The sequence below is a fragment of the Orycteropus afer genome, unplaced genomic scaffold, assembly GCF_000298275.1.
Source record: "Orycteropus afer afer isolate SDZICR_OR568_19922 unplaced genomic scaffold, OryAfe1.0 scaffold00050, whole genome shotgun sequence".
Lineage (NCBI taxonomy): Eukaryota > Metazoa > Chordata > Mammalia > Tubulidentata > Orycteropodidae > Orycteropus > Orycteropus afer.
The window spans coordinates 3,534,446-3,554,054 of record NW_006921637.1 but is presented as its reverse complement, the minus strand read 5'-3'; the positions used below and the strand labels follow the sequence as shown (position 1 = coordinate 3,554,054).

At 37.5% G+C, this 19,609-nt stretch overlaps 1 protein-coding gene across 1 annotated transcript in view; it reads right to left on the bottom strand.

Annotated features, from left to right (window-relative positions):
* Nucleotides 1-19,609, bottom strand: part of TARBP1 (TAR (HIV-1) RNA binding protein 1) — a 201,182-nt gene that overhangs the window by 91,390 nt on the left and 90,183 nt on the right. The window contains exons 10-12 of the mRNA XM_042780644.1: nucleotides 14,762-14,903; nucleotides 10,555-10,651; nucleotides 9,465-9,637 (exon numbers count right to left, since the gene is read on the bottom strand). Of these exons, the coding sequence (XP_042636578.1) occupies nucleotides 9,465-9,637; nucleotides 10,555-10,651; nucleotides 14,762-14,903 (412 nt within the window). The remainder of the gene's footprint in view (nucleotides 1-9,464; nucleotides 9,638-10,554; nucleotides 10,652-14,761; nucleotides 14,904-19,609) is intronic.

Genomic DNA, 19,609 nt, shown 5'->3' with positions numbered 1-19,609 from the left:
ATTAGAACTTGAGGTCTGAATCTAACCAGGACAATTGCCTGCTAAATAAAAATATCAACATTCTCCATAGGATTTAAACAAGATCTAGCATCTTGTAACATCATATTCAAAATTGCTAAGATATAATCCAAAATTATTTGGCATATAAAGAACCAGGAAAATCTCAGCTCACGTAGGAATAGGCAATAGATGACAATGCCAAGATGACACAGAGTAATCTGTAAAGATTTTAAAGCAGCTATTATAGAAAAAGGAGCTCTGGTGGTACAGTGCCTAAGGCGTTTGACTGTTCAAACCCACCAGCCACTTCTTGGAAGAAAAGTTGGGCAATCTACTTCCGTAGTCATGTTGTTGTTATGTGCCGTCGAGTCGGCCCCGACTCATAGCGACCCCTCCTTGGGTTCCCGAGGCAGTATCACTACTGCCTTGGAAACCCAAGGAAGAGTCGTTATGAGTCAGATCCAACTTGATGGCAGTGGGTTTTTTGTTTTTATTATAGAAAATGTTCCAACAAGCATTCAAAACACCCTTGAAACAAATGGGAAAACAGTCTCAGCAAAGAAACAGGAGATTAAAAAAAAAAAAAAAAAGTGGAATTTTTATAACTGAAATAAAAAATAAATAAAACCACTGTATTACAACAGTAAAGAGATAAAAGAGGAGTCAGTGAACTTGAAGACAGACTCCCCCCCCAAAAAAAAATATGTAATCTGAACAACATAGAGAGAAATGATTTTTTTAAAAAAAGAGACTCAGAGAGTGTGGTGAATTGCTTGATGAGGCCCTTCTAGCCATTGTCATCCATTTTGTGATGTACTGTAAATCCTATTATCCATGCCTGTTTAGGGTGGTGGTAGTTAATGTCATGTGTCAACTTGGCTGGGCAGCTGGTAGTAGTTATTCCCTATCATGACTGGCAATCAGCCATGAGCAACTGAGTAGCTGCTTTTAAACTCCTGATTGTTAAAGTCATCAACTTGGAGTATTTCTGTTGGAGCAGTACAGTTGGGATATATCTTGAGTCCCACCTTGCTTGAGGGTGTAACTCAAATTACCACCCTTAGCTTCCTTGAGGGTATACACAGGAATCTTCTGGGAAGGTTCACCTTCCCTCTTGCTCCAGTTCTGCGTTTTGGCTCATCATCATCTCACCCCTGGATTTGGGACAGCAGCCATCATCTGATCTGCTGACTGAGGTTCATCAAGAATTGGGAGGATCCTCCAGACCTATTTACAAACCTGGGACTTGCCAGCCTGCCAGCCTCCACCACCACTATGTGAGACAATCCCTTGGGTATCTGTGAGTTCTGTAAGACATTACAGCAAAACAGTGAACCCTACGACAGGGGAGAGATTACTGAGAGGAGAAGGAGGAGTTAATGTCTGAAATGATGGAGTGGCATGGTAGTTTGGACATTTGGGACATCTTTAACCTCTGCCTTATAGGGACTGGCCTTGTGCTGACCTCTCTAAGAGAAATTGTTCAAGCAGAGACAAAATAAAAAATAACAAAAAATCTAATATTCATGCCATTAGAATCCCAGAAGACAAAAAAAGACTGTAGTGTTGAAAATATACTTTAATACAAAATGGCTGAAAATTTTCCAAATTTGGTAAAATGCATAAACCTACAGATTGAAGTAGTTCAGGGAACCTCAAAAAGAATAAGGTAAAAGAAATTCATGCCCAGACGCATCATATTTACACTAAAGACAAAGAAAAAATCTTGAAAGAAGATAAAAATGAAGCATTACTATAGGGGAAGAACAATTGGACTGTGGAGTTCTCATCAGAAACCATAGAAGCCAGAAGCAAATGAAAAGACATTTTTTACGTGTTGAAAAAACTATCAACCCAGAATTCTATATTTAGTGAAAATACCCCTCAGAAATGAATAAGAAATAAAGACTTTCTCACATAAAGGACAACTAAGAGAACTCACTGCAAACAAACCTGCTCTAAATGAACTGTTAACCATACCGTAAGTAATTAAAAACATTAAGAATGAAAGAAGAGCAACAGAAACTGTACATATCTGGGTGAACATAACAGACGCTTCCCTTGAGTTATTAAAAAATTTGTTTGACAGCTGTAAGCAAAACTCACACATCTGGTAGGGTTTTCATAAGACACTTATAATATACAGGGGTGGGTAGGTGAAAGGACCTATCATGTGGTAAAGTTTCTGTATTCCACTTCAAGTGGTAAGATATCAATTATAAGCACACTGTGAGAAGTATACTGTATGTATACTTCTAAAAATCTATACAGAGACATTTAGTCAAAACTACAATAGATAAATTAAAAATAGAATATTAAATAAAGTTCAAATTACCCCAAACAAGCCAAAAGATGGGAAATAGGGAATTGAAAAACAAAGAGAATACAAATAAATGCTAATGTGGTAGTTATATTTGTATATCAACTTGGCTGGGCCTGGTAGAGTGGCTGGGAAGCTGGTGGTAGTTATTCCCCATGATGAGACTGGCAATCAACTCCATGGTGGTATCTACCACAAGCAGCTGAGTAGCTGCCGTTGGGATGTGGTCTGTTTCCTGTATATAAGGAGAAGCTAGGATGTGGTCTGTTTCCTGTATATAAGGAGAAGCCTTGGGGATAGTCTCTAGCTTATGGCATGCTTGGACCCTGCATGTAGCTGTATCGTTGTTCAGCAGCCTGCCATGTTCTGCTGACCTTGGGACTTACAATGGACTTGAATTAATGGCCTGCCATGTGGTTTGGTAACACTGGGACTGTGCCTTTTTCTTTGTCAACCTTGGGCTTGTTAGTTTCAGCAGCCAGTAGCTGCCTGAGTGAAGAGATGCCTCTAGTTTCAGTGGGCCAGGAGCAAGAGGCAGAGCTGAAGCCCAAGGTCGAGGGGCTTTCACACCGCCCCTAGAGCCTGGCACTTTGAACTCGGACTTAAAGCCTCCAACCTATAAGAGAATAAACTCCTGTTTGTTAAGGCCATCCCATTTGTGGTATAGTCTTGTCAGAGTGGCAGTAGGTAACCAGAACAACTAGTAATAAATGGCTGACCTAAATCCAAACTACAAATTACATTAAATACAAATGGTCTATACCAGGTAAAAGATTGTTGTTGTCGTTGTTGATATGTGCCGTGGAGTCGGACCGACTCATAGCAACCCCTCCTTGGGTTTCCAAGGCAGTATCACTATGGAAGTAGATTGCCCCATCTTCCTTCCAAAGAGTGGCTGGTGGGTTTGAACCGCCAGCCTTCTGATTAGCAGTCAAGTGCCTTAGGCACTACGCTACCAGAGTTCCCAGGTAAAAGATAGAGGGTGTCAAAATAAATAAAAACAATCTGACTCAACTATATGCTCTTTAGCACTTCAAATATAATGATCAAAATAAGTTATAGGTGAAAAACCAGAAAGAAATATACCATGCAAACACTAATCAAAAGAATGCAGGAATGGCTACATTAATACCCAATTTCTTCAACAAGTGGTGGGGAGTAACTGTACTTCCATAGGAAAATGAACTTCAATCTAAACCTTACAGAAGATTAACTCCAGAAACCAAAGCCTTTTATCTAGTGACTCTATCATATCATTAATTAGAAAGTAGGTGATCCTGGTCAATGGATGGCTCTCCTCCAAGTGGTGATTCAGAGACCAACACTCTTTCCATCTTCTTTGGGTTCTGAATGTCTACTTGGAGTGGACACCCTCTTCAGTCCATCAACCTTTGGAAGACTAAGAAAATAATCTTTATTATACCAAGCCACTGATATTTTTTAATTGTGTTAGCCTACCCTGACCATTACAGAGAGTTCATACTTGGAAATGGTCATTGTAAAAAAAAATAAAATAATAATTCAAAACGGATCATAGATCTAAAAGTAAAATTATACTTTTCAATAAAAACACAGGGAAAAATCCTATGTGACCATAACCCATAAGATAAAAAGAAAAAAAAAAGTGGACTTCATCAAAATAAAAACTTTGCTCTGCAAAAGACACTGTTAAGACATGGAAAAGACAAGCTACAGACTAATAGAAAATGTCTGCAAATCACATATCCAACAAAGGACTTGTATCCAGAATGTAAAAACGGGCAAAAGAAACGAAACAGAGACTTCAGAAAAGTTTATCACTCTGAGAATTGTTCTATTTCAAAAGATTACATACTCTATTGAAAATTATAGCATTAATTTTAAAATTTCTTATTACCTCTTACAAAGAAGGCAACACTATATGACTTTTGGGATATCTCACTAGTCAATTGTCAGGTCAAGAAGCCATCAGCAAATGGCTGTAAATTTTTTTTTACTAAAAAATTAAAACTACAATTAATGAATATGAGGATAGAACACTACTCTCCTTTATATTCCATACAATTGTCTCTGCCTTTTCTTTCTCCTATGTACACCTATACTCACATACTTAAATCTCAAGTTTATATCAAAAGCATTAAGAAATACTTACTTTTCTCAGATACATTCTTTCCCGTTAGATTAAAAGAAATTTAAGATTACAACTACAAAAGTAAATTTAAACTTACAGAACAAAAAACAAAGTGACATGAAGAAAAAAAGTAGACGTTGTCATTCCTTCTGATATTTATCATCAATACCATGGTGGTTTCTTTTAATTACCACAATACAGAAGAAATTCTATTTCACTCTCAACTCATTGACACATCTCTAAATTTAACATCCTGCTACAAAATATACACGGGAGCTCTGGTAGCATAGTGCCTAAGACACTTGACTGCTAACCAGAAGGCTGGCGGTTCAAATCCACCAGCCACTCCTCGGAAGGAAGATGGGGCAATCTACTTCCATAGTGACACTACCTTGGAAACCCAAGGAGGGGTCGCTATGAGTCGGGTCCAACTCAACAGCACATAACAACAACAACAACAACAAAATATACACAATTCTGTGACTGAAGATGGACCAGGATGGTGTTTATAGTTTGTTTCCTACTCTATGCCTCATGTAACTGACAAGAGTAAATTCAACCCTAAGGTAAGTGGTACCACTTAACTTTACTTGGGAAGTAAAGTAAAACTAGATACAAGATTAATCAAGGCCAGAAAGCAACAACAACACAGGAAAAAGTGAGATGTAGCAAAGATGATCATACCCTCTACAGCAACAAAATCAGCAAGTAGTTAGGACAGAAGATGTGTAATTATTTAAGGCATATTACTTTGGCCCAGATAATCCAATGTAACATTGATAGAGGCATAAAGTATTAGCACAGTGATTATCGCAGTTTCCATGAAGGAGAAGAAAAAAAGGCATTCAGCCATGAACCCTTGTCTTAGTTTTCCAATGCTGCTATAACAGAAATGTTGCCAAATAATTTATTCCTTCATAGTTCAGGAGGCTAGAAGCTTGAATTCAGGGCATCAGTTCTAGGGGGAGGCTTTATCTCCTGGGTGATCTCAATGTGGTTTAGTATCTCTCTTCCCCCATGTCTCCCTCTGCTTGCTTATTTAATCTCTTTTATATCTCAAAAGAGACTGACTCAAAAGGGGATTTCATTTCAAAATGGGATTATAACTACAGGCACAGAGGTTAGGATTTACAATACATATTCTGGGGGGACATAATTCAATCCATAACAGCCCTCCATTCCAATTTCCCTCATCTTAACTTTTTCTTTAACCATGTAGCACTCTGACCTTTGATAGGATTACCTTCTAATAATTAAAATCTTAGGAGCATCAAAAGACTCCTTCAAAAGAGTAAAAAGAGAACTTAAAGATTTTTGGGGGGTCGGTGGGAATTGGCAATCACATATCCAACAAGGGACTTATCTCTAAAATGTACAGAAAACTTCAACACCTCAAAATCAAAAAGACAAACAATCCAATTCTAAAATGGGCAAGGAACATGAACACTTCACCAAAGAAGATATGCAGGTGGCCAAAAAACACATGAAGAAATGCTTGCAATCAAAATCCATTAGAGAGATGCAAATCAAAATGACAATGAGATATTATCTCATCCTGGCAACAAGAGCAAAATTCAACAAGACAGAAAACAAATGCTGGTCAAAGTGTGGAGAGACTGGAACTCTTATACACTGCTGGTGGGAATGTAATTTTCCATTTTGGAAAATGGTATGGCACTTCCTTAAAAAGCTGGAAATAGAAATACCATTTGATCCAGTAATCCCACTACCAGGAATATATCCAAAAGAGGTGAGCTCTGGGACACAAATAGATATATGCACACCCATGTTCAGTGCAGCACTATTCACAATAGCAAAGAGATGGAAACAACCTAAGTGCCATCAACATATGGATGGATAAACAAGTATGGTACAACAATGGAATACTATGTAACATTAAAGAATAATGAATAATTCTCGAATCACCTCATAATGGAATGAACTTGGAGGACATTATGCTGAGTGAAATAAGTTAATCACAGAAGGGCAAATACTGTTTATGAGTCCATTAGTATAAAAAGTCAAGGAAAAGGTTATACAGGGAAGGAAAGTATCTTTTTTGGTTACCAGGGATGAGAGGAGAGAGGAGGAAAAAGCACTCACTAGTTAAAAAACATGAGTTGATTTGAGTGAAGGGAAAGGTGTGTGATCAGCACAGTATCTCTGAAGAAAACAAAGACACAGAGAGGTGCCCAGGAGGTACAGAAAACACAGGTGAATACAACTACATATACAATATTGCACATTATCATTAAAAAAAAAAACACCTCACTGCCATTGAGTTGATTCTGACTCATAGCAATGCCCACTGGGGTTCCAAGGCAGCAAATCTTTAAGGAAGTAGATTGCCCCATCTTCCCGATGCAGAGCAGCTGGTGGGTTTCAATCATCAACCTTCTGGTTAGCAGTCAAATGCCTTAGGTACCGCATGATCAGAGCTCCTTATTATCAGTAATACCAAACACTAATCTATAGGTGGATACATAGAGAATCAGGTACGGATAGGTAAATGGAAATATATCCATGACCATACATAGGTTTAGCAGATGATATTCCTATATACGTATCTGCATGTGCTATAAAAAAGTCTACATGCATTATAGAGCTAACAGGGGACAAAGTCAGGGTAATTTCTTAGCCACAACCAAGAACCTTGACAGTAAGCCACTGGGCCTGTGGGCTCAGGACCATGGTCACAGGGGACATCAAGTTCAATGGGCAAAGCACAGCACAGAAAAACAGTGTTGTACATTCTACTTTGGTGAATAGTGACTGGGGTCTTAAAAGTTTGTGAGCAGCCATCTAAGATGCAACTAACTACAGGTCTCTCCTCATCTGGAGCAAAGAAGATTGAAGAAAATAAAATAAAATAAAACCTCCCTGCCATTGAGTTGATTCCAACTCAAACACATATGGAAACAATTAGTCCATGGGACTAATGGACAATGGGAACTTCAGCCTACATGACCCTAAGACCAGAAGAACTAAGTGGTACCTGGCTCCCAATGCCAACCACTTGGAAAGGTATCAAAATTAGAGATCCTGGATAGAGTGGGTGAAAAAATATAGGTAAAAATTCAAAAAACATAGAAAAGACCAGGATAAAGACTGGTGAAACCTCCAAGACTATGGCCCCTTGACACCCTTCAGGCCTGGAATTGGACTCACTTCCATGGCTCAACTATCAACCAAACAAAAGACAGAAGACAGGACTACGAGGAACAACTACATCAAGGAGATGCATGCCTCAGAATAATATATGGAAAGTAAGTTTATAGAAGACTGCTTATAATAAGATAGCTTTTTATAAAGCTTAAATTCAAGAAAACCAGGTAATATATGGTTTAGAATATCTACATACATAATACATTTTTTAAAGTACATGGTAGTTACAAAAGAGGAGGCAAAAGGAGGGGACTAAGAACTAACAGATTAGTGCTTAGACTACGTGGTGAATTCTCAAGTGTTTGTTTAATTATTCTGGAATCTTAACATATGTAACTATCACATATTCTTTGGTTTGTATCAAATATTATAATTTTTTAAAAGGCATATGTAAAACCAGCCCTCTATTTCAAAGCGCTGAGCATAACTGCCTGGTAAAAAGTAGTCAAGAAATGTTAAATGCATCCAGACTTATGCCCTTAAGCAGTTGAAGATCTTATAAAAGGTTACTGTAATATTTACAGCACTTGGTTCTGTTATCAACATCAAAAATATCAAGACTTAGAAACTGATATTTAACCTTAACAATAATGCCTAAAGCACTTAACTGCTAACCAGAAGGCTGGCAGTTCAAACCCACCAGCCACTCCTCAGAAGGAAGGTTGGGCAATCTACTTCCGTAGTGATACTGCCTTGGAAACCCAAGGAGGGGTCACTATGAGTCAGGTCCGACTCAATGGCACATAACATACCACCACCACCAATGCCTCTCTAGAATTTTTATATAGCAAATTTCTAAACTTCCAAAAGAAATTAGTCAGAAAGCAGTGGGAATCAAGACTCATCCATCAACATGTTCATCTGTAATGCCCATGAGTCTTGTATGAATGTTTTATATATACCTAAGTTTGAGGAGGGAGCTCTGGTAGCATAGTGGCTAAGACACTTGCCTGCTAACCAGACGGCTGGCGGTTCAAACCCACCAGCCACTCCTCGGAAGGAAGGTTGGGCAATCCTACTTCCGTAGTGATACTGCCTCGGAAACCCAAGGAGGGGTCGCTATGAGTCGGGTTTAACTTGACGGCACATAACAACAACAACAACAACAAGTTTGAGGAGAGAGGAAAGAGCTACTGCTTCTATTTACTCATACTCTATTTTCTGTAGGATTATATTCTACTTAAATGTTTTCAGAGATTAACGTTGTTGTTGTTGTTGTTGTTGTTATTTGCCATCGAGTAGGACCCAACTCATAGCGACCCCTCCTTGAGTTTCCGAGGCAGTATCACTATGGAAGTAGACTGCCCAACCTTCCTTCCGAGGAGTGGCTGGTGGTTCAAACCACTTCTGGTTAGCAGTTAAGTGTCTTAGGCACTACGCTACCAGAGCTCCTAGAGATTAACATATTTTAAATAATCATAAATGACAGTTATTTTTATAATTAAGAGATTAAAATATTTCAAGTAATTACAAAAATTACTGTCATTTTCACTTTTAAGCTTACTTTCCACAACATCTAGCATAGTGACAGAAATGGATCCTGCTTAAACATATAGGTAGAGTTCATTTTCAAAGGTTTAAAAATCAATGAGCAAGCTTAAATTTAAAAAAAAAAAAAAAAATGAAATTACACTCTAAAGTCTCTATTACCAATGGGCAGATCCCACTAGAATGTCAACACCATGAGGGCAGAGGGTGCAACTACTCTATCTCTAGTATCTTAGAGAACACTACCACCAGGAGATACCCAATAAATATTTGCTGACAGAATAAAGGATGCTCTGTATTTCAAAACAGTAGAAATATCCTTTTATTCTAAATATTAATGATATACCAAGCAAAAAACCAACAGAAACCATTTATCCTCACCATCTTGGGTACTGGAAACTTTCAACAAGCAAGTATGCAATAACTTCAACAGCAACTGGAGGCATCTGTCAGTTTTCAGCAAAGGTATGTAGGCATTTGTACCAAACTTCATAAGGGCATCCAGAAGAGGATCTAAGAATATCCTTAATATATTCTGTATTCTCCGCTTTTCACTAGATATTAAAAGACATGCCCAAATAAAGCATTTCAAAAGCAAAAATAAATTATTTTTCATCTCTAATTTATGGAAATGGCTAACTAAGTGATTCAACTAGACAAAATTACTCTTATGGATGATCAAGACACCTAGCACATATCAGGACTGATCTTTCTCTCCAATCCTCCTACTGATCTTTCAGCCTGTGCTTTCTCAGTGAGCTAGCAATTAACTAGAGAAGAAACACAGGGAAGAACATATACTCAACTCCAGGCACAAGTATGAAAGAAATCTTGTATCCAAAAAAAAAAAAGCTAAGAGCTTTATTACTACCTGCTTCCATAATACAAAAAAAAAACAGTATGCTAGTCAAAGAAAAGAGATACATTAAAAATAATATAAAGATGCACAATTAAAGATTTATGAAAAATCAAATAGATTAACTTCAGCATGAAAACTTTACCTAGAAAAGAGATTTGGTACAAATCAAACTAACTGTATATCATGCAAATATACTACCAAAGGAAGCTGCTTTTTACAGTAGAATTGATCTGTTCACATTCTCAAAATATAAATGAGATTGCTTTACCTATATTACCATAATTTTTTTTAATTACACATTTTACAAAGGTGTCAAATCCATTTAATTTCTTTATAAAATCCTACAGTAGGATCTTTCAACCCATGTTCTAATATTATAACCAATGATTATCATATAGCTTTTTTTTAATCTTCTCTAATTGAACGATTTACCCATCTCAAAGTACCAATATGCCCTTATTCCTAGTAATTTAAAACATTTTTCATATATTGCCAATGTTCTAAAACTCTCCCTTAATATGCTACACCATTTATTAAAATCTGAATACACACCATAAACCTGTTAGCTTTTTCTTTTTCTTAAGCTTTCCTTTCAAGTTTAGAAGCACTTACCTATATTGATTCCTCATTTCTTCCACATCTACAGCCAGTAAGATCATCAAAGCAAGAAGCTTGGCTTCAAACCAATCAGGCATAAAGCTGTTTTCTCCTAAAAATAATATTTAAGGTTTCAAAGCATTAATAAAATCCTCCAAAGATGGTATGTCAAAAGAAAATATCTTCATGATTGTACTTCATCACTATTGAACTATTAGAGAAACATAGCTGAGATGAAATACAGCAGAAAACTCGAAAGCATGGCTCATTATTATATATATTTAAATATGTATAATTATTATAATAATTATATCATGTATAATACAACAACAAGGAATATATAAATATTAGGAGCTCTGGTGGCATAGTGCCTAAGGCATTTGACTGCTAACCAGAAGGCTGGTGGTTCAAACCCACCAGCCACTCCTCAGAAGGAAGATTGGGCAATCTACTTCCATAGTGATTCTGACTCAGAAAGCCAAGGTGGAGTCACTATGAGTCACATCCCAGTCAATGGCAGTGGGTTTAATATATAAATGTTACACATATTTAAATATGAACACATCATGAACATGAATAAAACAAATCTTTGCATGCCATGCACTCACCTGGGTGCTAAAGACACAATGGTTTCTAAAATTATGGAATTTACAGTAAGTATAGGAGAAAAGCACTAAACAAAGACTATACAAAGAAATGTAAAATTATCATTGTAGTAAAGGCTACGAAGGAGAAGTACACTATGGTAGGAGATTGTACACTAGGAGGACATACTCTCCTCTGGCAAATAAGGAAATGGTTCTATGAATTGTTTCTATAATTGAGCAGAGTTGCAGGAATGAGCTGGATGGAGGAAAAACATTCCAGACATAAAGAAGCTTATGGCAAAGGTCCTTTGTGAAGAAAGTGCATGCCTTATTCCAAGAAACAGAAGAATCCCAATGTGGCTAGGGTACACAAAGTGAGAAGGAATTGCTAAAGATGAGACTACAGAAACAGGTATGGGAGAGGCCAGGAAGATCTTTATAGGCCTTGTAAAGAAATTTTTCTATTTGTCTGCAAGACAAAAGGTTAAACTGAATGTATACAAAGAAGGGGGAGAAGAATGTACAAGATCAAAATTTTGAAAAGATTTCACTAGGAAAAACAGAAAAATTTCACAATCAGAGGATACAAGAGTAAATTAAATATAAGGTGACCATTTGAAAGGTAATTCTAGTACTTCAGTTGCAAGATGAGTCTTCCCTAAAATATAACCAGAAAGAAAATGTAATGCATATGTAGGTTTCAGTGTCTCAGACCTGTCCGTGAATTTCGGGAGCTCTGGTAGCATAGTGACTAAGGCACTTGACTGCTAACCAGAAGGCTGGCGGTTCAAACCCACCAGCCACTCCTCGGAAGGAAGACGGAGCAATCTAGTTCTGTAGTGATACTGCCTTGGAAACCCAAGGAGGGGTTGCTATGAGTCAGGTACGACTCCACGGCACATAACAACAATTATTTGCTGTGAAATCTTGGGCAATTCAATAAAGCTCTCTGAGATTTTCATTTCATTCTCTATGAAATTAAACTAATAACATTATGACTTTCTTAGCATTGATCATAAAAATTAAGTTAGAACTGGTGTTGGAAGATAGAACTTGCTTAACCAATAAAACAAGTATTTTCCCATCTCTGAAAGCCAGAGTAAAATAAGTAATGGCTAGAAAATTCTCTTTCTGATTCATAGTATATTGCTATATTTTATACTCTTCACTTCCACTCCCCAAGAAAAATTTAAATAAAAGTTTTAGCTGTCCAGTGGTTCAAATACTTAAAATATTTTTAAAACTTTATTATTTAGGGGGCAATTTAACATGCTTTTATGGCAAACTTACAGAAATAGTACAGAAGACACAACATTAAAAACATCCATATATAGGACAACTCAGTTCAAAAGGAACTTCAAAAGGATGAACTTCATTTGATATGCTTTCTTAAATGCCATAAATGCCCTTTAATTGCCATGAATACAAAATTTGCTTATATGAAAAAACAATCTGAATCCTAGTATTTTTTAGAAATACTCAGCAGGCTAACTTAGAAATATTATAAATGTGAACTGCTAAAACTTGTTCTCTGAAACACGTTTACTTATATTATGCTTTATATCCCACATTTTATATTGAAAATTCATTCATAAACAAAGACTAAAATGAAATCAACTGCAAATACACAATTTAGTTCCCTGTATTTTCATTAGCAATCATATAATCAGCTATCTTTTGACTCCAGGGGAGAGTCAAACATCCACATCCACAGCCATGGGGAGAAATCTAATGTTTTGGACTATCAATAAGGGAAAGATATATTTTTTTTTAATTTTTTTAATTTTTAGAGCTTGTTTTACATTCAACGTTATGTGTACATTTAGTTTCATTCCCCATTTACCACATCTAACCCCAACCCAGTTTCCTCCCCTCCCTACCCTGTAACACCCCCCCCCATGCCCCTCATATATATGCACTCCCATTTGTCCTGCATTTCCTCCATTTGAATGTTGGTCCTCTGGTGCCCCATGGTCTATTGCTCTAAGGGATGTATTACCATAGAGTATGTGGGTGTGTCATCCTGGGTTGAGTGGTCTACGTGTACATCTTGTTAACTACTGGGCTGAGAGCCAGCCCCTGGGGGTGCGTTTTATTCCAGGCACAGAATATATTCCAGGGCCACAGTATTGGAGGTCCCATCAGATATCATCTGACCAATAATTCTTGTCATCATTCAGTTTTTGGATTTTGTTCCATGCTTTCCCTCCCACTCTAGATTTGATCTACGTCTCCAGATTTGATCCTTTCCTGAGTGGTTGGCATTGGCACCCGGGCACCATCTAGTTCTTCTGGTCTCAAGGGCCATTGTGTCCCATGGCTGATTGCTTCCAAATGCCCCCCCCTTTTTGTTTTGCGTTTTTGTTCACTTCCAACACTAGGAGACCATTAGCTGCATCTTAGATGGCCGCTTGAAAGCTTTTAAGACCCCAGTCACTACTCACCAATGTAGGATGTGGAGCAAGGCTATTACCTAATTCCTACTTTGACAACTTACTAGTTTCTGAAAATATGTAATATAGTATACTACATATATACTGGGAGCTCTGGTAGCATAGTGGCTAAGACACTTGCCTGCTAACCAGACGGCTGGCGGTTCAAACCTACCAGCCGCTCCTCAGAAGGAAGGTTGGGCAATCCTACTTCTGTAGTGATACTGCCTCGGAAACCCAAGGAGGGGTCGCTATGAGTCGGGGCCGACTCGACGGCACATAACAACAACAACAACATATATACTATATTACATATTTGGAACAGATAAGGTACAAGAAACAGTATTTTTTATATTCTATTATTCATTCACATTATTTCACCTAACATTTGATTAAGCATCAATTTTCATCTGAAAAATTAATAAAAATTCTTTGTAAATATTCTGGTTATATCAATCCATAAAAATTATGTTAATAGTTTCAGGGAACATCTAGACCAACTAACACAGCTCAGTACACAAAGATGTTTTACATCCACATTTGGTGAATAGTGTCTGTGATCTTAAAAGCTTACAAGCAGCCATCTTAGACACAACTATTGGTCTCTTCCTGTCCAAAGCAAAGCTGAGTGAAGAAAACTAAACACTCAAGGAAGCAATGAGTCACCTCCTCCTCCAATCAGAGACCAGAACAACTAGACGGTGCATGGCTACCAATACCACACATTCTGACCAAGGACACAATAGAAGGTCCTAGTTAAAATAGGTAGAAAACATAGAATAAAATTCCAATTTATAAAAACTATTTCCTGGTCTGAGAGAGACTGGTAGAACCCTCAAGACTACTGTCCTAAGTTACCTTTCTAATGTAAAAATGTTACTTCTCAACCAAATAACAGACTGGCCTATAAAATAAACAATAATTGTGAGGACTGTGCTCCTTAGAACAATCAACCCAAAAGGGCAACATCTGTCCAAAAACAAAGATGAGAAGGCAAGAAGGGGCAGGGAAACCAAACAAATGGAAATGTGGAACCAGGGAAGAAAGGGGGAGAATGCTGACACACTGCAAAGACTGCAACCAATGCCATGGAACAACAGGTGTATGAATTTTTGAATAGAAACTAATTCACTGTGTAAACTTTCACCTAAAGCACAATTAAGTATTCAAGGGGAAAAAAAAACAAAAAGATCTCAGACTTACTTTCCCAAGCAGAAGACTTAATATATTCTTGAACTAGGTTCTTTACATATGCATTCAAAGAAGATGTCTCCTGAAGTCCAATGGAACTACAATTTGAGGATTGCCTAAAACAGCTTTCATTAACATGTAACCAGGCACAGAGCTAGGAAAGAAAATAGTTATTACTTTATTTTAAAAATCTAATTGAACAAAGCACATCTAATTTCCAAAAGCAAACTGGTTTTCTTTCTTCCACAAAAAAACTTAATTTACATAACTGAATACAACAAAGCAATAAACCATTTTTTTGTCATGATTGTACTCCAGACAGACAAAAAACAGTGTGTATGTATGTGTATATAAGGAGCTCTGGTGGCATAGTGACTAAGGCATTTGACTGCTAACCAGAAGGCTGGTGGTTCAAAACCACCAGCCATTCCTCAGAAAGAAGGTTGGGCAATCTACTTCCACAGTGACAGCAACACGGAAACCCAAGGAGGGGTCACTATGAGTCAGATCCAACTCAACAGCAGTTGAGTTTGATTTAGTTTGGATGTGTATGTATGCTTATTATTAACTGTTAATGTATTACAACCATTAAAACACTTTTTAAAAATTATATGCCATACAGCTACATAATCTATTTAAATTCATTAATCTCCCTCAAAAAATTTATAAACTTCATTAACAGGTGAGAGTTTTTAAACCTACCTAATATAAAATATACATTTTAAAAAGCTAGTCTAAAGAGTATCTCTATTAAAAACAGTACATATGTAAAACAAATTATGATCTTAAATTAATGTAGAATTTGAATAATAAGTTATAAGTTCCTACTTTTCTCATAAGTTTATTTTCTCTCATATGTACATATTAAAATATATTAATTTAAATAAGAAATATAGCCCTGGTTCTCTGTTATACCTTTTAAAAGATTTTCAAAATAAGTCACAATTTCACAATCAATGTTGATCACATGAAATTGCAATTTTTTTGTTTTAAAATCTAAATATATTCTCAATTTTCATTTCACAATAGATCTCTTAATGTACAAATTCAAGAAATTAGCTTAAATATGAAGGAAATTATTAAAACTTTCCAAAAAGTCAGGATTTTTAAAATATGTTTATATCCATTAAGATCATCTAAAATTACTTACAAGGAGGGAAAAAAAATCTCTTGATCAAAGACAAAATTGATGAATGAATGAATGAATCTGTCAAGACTATAAAACTGATGCTTCACTGGCACCAAATTTAATGCATAACACTTCTTTATTGTTTTCAAAGTTTTCTACAATGACCTTGTATAACTTCAGTAATTAAAAGGAAAAAAGAACAAAACCAGTAAATATGTATGTATATATCAGCTATATGCACATAAAAGAGAACAATGCTCTTTACCTAGACACATCCTAGCAACACAGGATAAACAGGTATCATGGACATAAAGAAGACAGGATGCAAACAAACAAAAAGCAGACTTTTCTTCAACATGAAATGCTCAGGGGAGAAAAATATAAAAATAGATCTTCACAGTTCTAAGAAGTTCTAAGAAAGAGTCTACCAGGGAAAACAATGTGGAACAAAACTCAAAATCATTTGGGGGGAAAAAAAAAAAAGCGGGAACAGGTTTGCTGGCCCGATAGAGCCTGGTGGAACCACTGAAACTATGGCCCCTAGCTGCCCTTCAGGTCTGGAATTGAACCTGTGGCTTCCAGCCAAACAATAGACAGGCATATGAGTTGAACATTTACCTGAGGTAGATACACTCCTTGGAGAGAACAAGCATGAGAGAAAGAAGGGCTATTTATGCACAGGGAGACAGCTCAGGGGATAGGAGTGCATGGAGTGATGGACACAGGGAAGAGGTAACTATCAGGAGGAAGTGGGAGGGGAGATGTTGCATTGTGGTAAATTGTGGTCAGCGTCATGAGACAAAGTATATGTGAACTGCTGTATGGAAAGTGTATTTGCTCTGTGAATTTTCACCTAAATCACAATAAAAAGAAAAAAAAAGAGTCTACCTAATTTACTTTCCTAGGAAAGCCAAAGAAAAGGCATTTTCAGACATGCAAGGACTAAGAAAAACCCACCATTCCTATAATATCCTTTAAATACATAAAATTAAAAATGTTGTTGTTGTTATATGTCGTTGAGTCAGACCTGACTCATAGTGACCCTCCTTTGGTTTCCGAGGCAGTATCACTATGGAAGTAGATTGCCCCATCTTCCTTCCAAAGAGTGGCTGGTAGGTTTGAACCGCCAGCCTTCTGGTTAGCAGTCAAATGCTTTAGGCACTATACCACCAGGGCTCCTAAAATTAAAAATATAAACAAATTTATAAAACAATAAAATCAGAAGGATAAAAATGCAGAAAGGAGTAAAAAAATTAGGCCTGGTAATGAATATTACAAACATTAAAACACTTTTTAAAAATTATGTATACTATGCCACTCCTTGGAAGGAAGGTGGAGCAACATACTTCCTTAGTGATACTGCCTCGGAAACCCAAGGAGGGGTTGCTATGAGTCGGGTCCGACTCAACAGCACATAACAACAACAACTACATATAGCTAAATAATCTATTTAAGTTAATAATTACCAGAAAAATTAACATAAAACTGAGCAGCTGTCAAATATTCTTTTGAGAAAGGTTTCTTTTCCCAGTATCAAATTATGACATAATATACAATACAATGTTAAAAAAAAAAAAAGGAGAGAGAAAAAATTACTACAACTAATCAGACTAAAAAACCCTTAGCATTTTGGAATCGAGCCCTCAGTATTTGTGTGTATATATGTGTGTATGCATATTTTTTAAAAACATAATTATGATCGTACTGTATAATAGTATCTCTAGTGACATTAAGCAATAATTTATGACTGTAAAAGTAACATGGGCTTATTGCTTTAAAAATATAGAAAGAGTATTTAAAAAAAAAAAAATCACCTAGACTCTCATCTTATTTACAATAATCCAACCCTTTGTCATCAAGTTGATTTCAACTTACAGTGACCCTACAGGACAGAGCAGAACTGCCCCATGTTTATGGAAGCACATTAACACCAGGAACATTCTTAAGTACTATACTGACAATAATTAAGAAGGGCTTGATGACAGACATCCATTAGTGGATAATTTATAAATCTTTCTTAATCAACAGAATTTCCAAAGAAGAGGTAACGAATGAGGTCATTCAATATTATGTCTTAAAAATACAGAAAATCAGAATTAAAACATATGATAAAGATGCAGAAAATCCTCAGCAATCAAAATGGGTATTACGTTTTGGAAAGTCACAGGCTTTTGTTTCAGATAGACCTAGGTTAGAATCATGGCTTTGCCACTTACTACCTAATGTATAAAATGTGGGGAAGGGACCTACCTCAAAGAGTTATTAAGACAAAAGAGAAAATACGCATAAAGAACTTATGAAAATGCCTAAAACAGTTCAACATTTATTGAGCAATTACTATTGTTTTACCGTGTTTAACAATGCATGTGTAGTTAACTTTGTGTGTCAACTTGGCTGGGCCTGGTTGAGTGGCTCGGCAGCTGGATATAGTAGTCCCCATGATGACATTGGTCATCAACTCAGTGGAATCTACTGTGAGTAGCTGAGTAGCTGCCTTAGGGATGTGGTCTGTTTCCTGTATATAAGGAGAAACCTTGGGGAGTAGTGTCTAGCTTATAGTACACTTGAACCCAGCATGTAGCCATGTCATTGTTTAGCAGCCTGCCATGCTCTGCCGACCTTGGGACTTTCAACAAATTTGAATTAATGGCCTGCCATGTGGTTTGGTAACATTGGGACTGTGCCTTTTTATTTGTCAACCTTGGGCTTGTTAGCCTCAGCAGTCAGCAGCTGTCTGAGTGAAGAAAAGCCTCCCAGCTTCAGTAAGATGGGAGCAGGAGGCAGAGCTGAAGCCCAAGGTTGAGGGGCTTTCACCCAGCCCCTATAGCTCGGCACTCTGAACTCAGACTTTTAAAGCCTCCAAACTGTAAGAGAATAAACTCGTTTGTTACAAGCCATCTCATTTGTAGTATATTCCCGTCAGAGTGGCACTAGGAAACCAGAACAGAATATGGTATCAGGAATGGGGGTGCTGCTCTGACAGATACCTAAAATGTGGAAACAGGAGTGAAATGCATCTTTGCCCCAACACCCCAGAAGACAGACCCCAGTATGTGGCATAAGAGACAGCATTAGCAGAGTTGAGAAACCGGCATGAGAGATGGCAGGAGCAGAGCCAAGAGAACCAGCATGAGACAGCAACAGCCTTACCAGCCCACGGACAAGAAAACTGGATGCCATTGCACAGGCAGCTTCCTGGCAGAGTGGGTTGCCTTTGGGCATTAAATGGTAGAAAAGACTCGCATGAAACAGAGTAGGAGGTTGGCTGGCCCACAGAGCAAGAAAGCTGAGTGCTTTCTGGGTAGAAGATTTCTGGCAGAGGGTTGTCTTTGGCATTAATTAGCAGAAGCAGAGAGACCAAGGAAACAGGAAGCAGAACTGCCCCACCCTCAAAGGTCAGGACCATGGCTTCTGGGGATGGACCATCATAGCCCCCTAGGTTTCAAAGAGTCAGACCTTCACCAACTTGGTTCTGGAGTTTGGGGCTGCTCGTTCATGTGGGCCAGTGGGATGGAGCCATAGCCGCTGCTCGAGAGAGAGGGGGCAGGGCTACCATGCCCAAGAAGTACAGGAACGGGGCCCACCGGTACAAGGGGGTGAGGTCGCCACTCAGGAAGATGGGGATTAGAATCACCCAGTGAAGGAGATCTGTTGAGATGCCACCCATTAAAGATCCGTACAGGTGCTAAGTTGACAAGGGGTGGAACTGTGGTAGTTAACTTTGTGTGTCA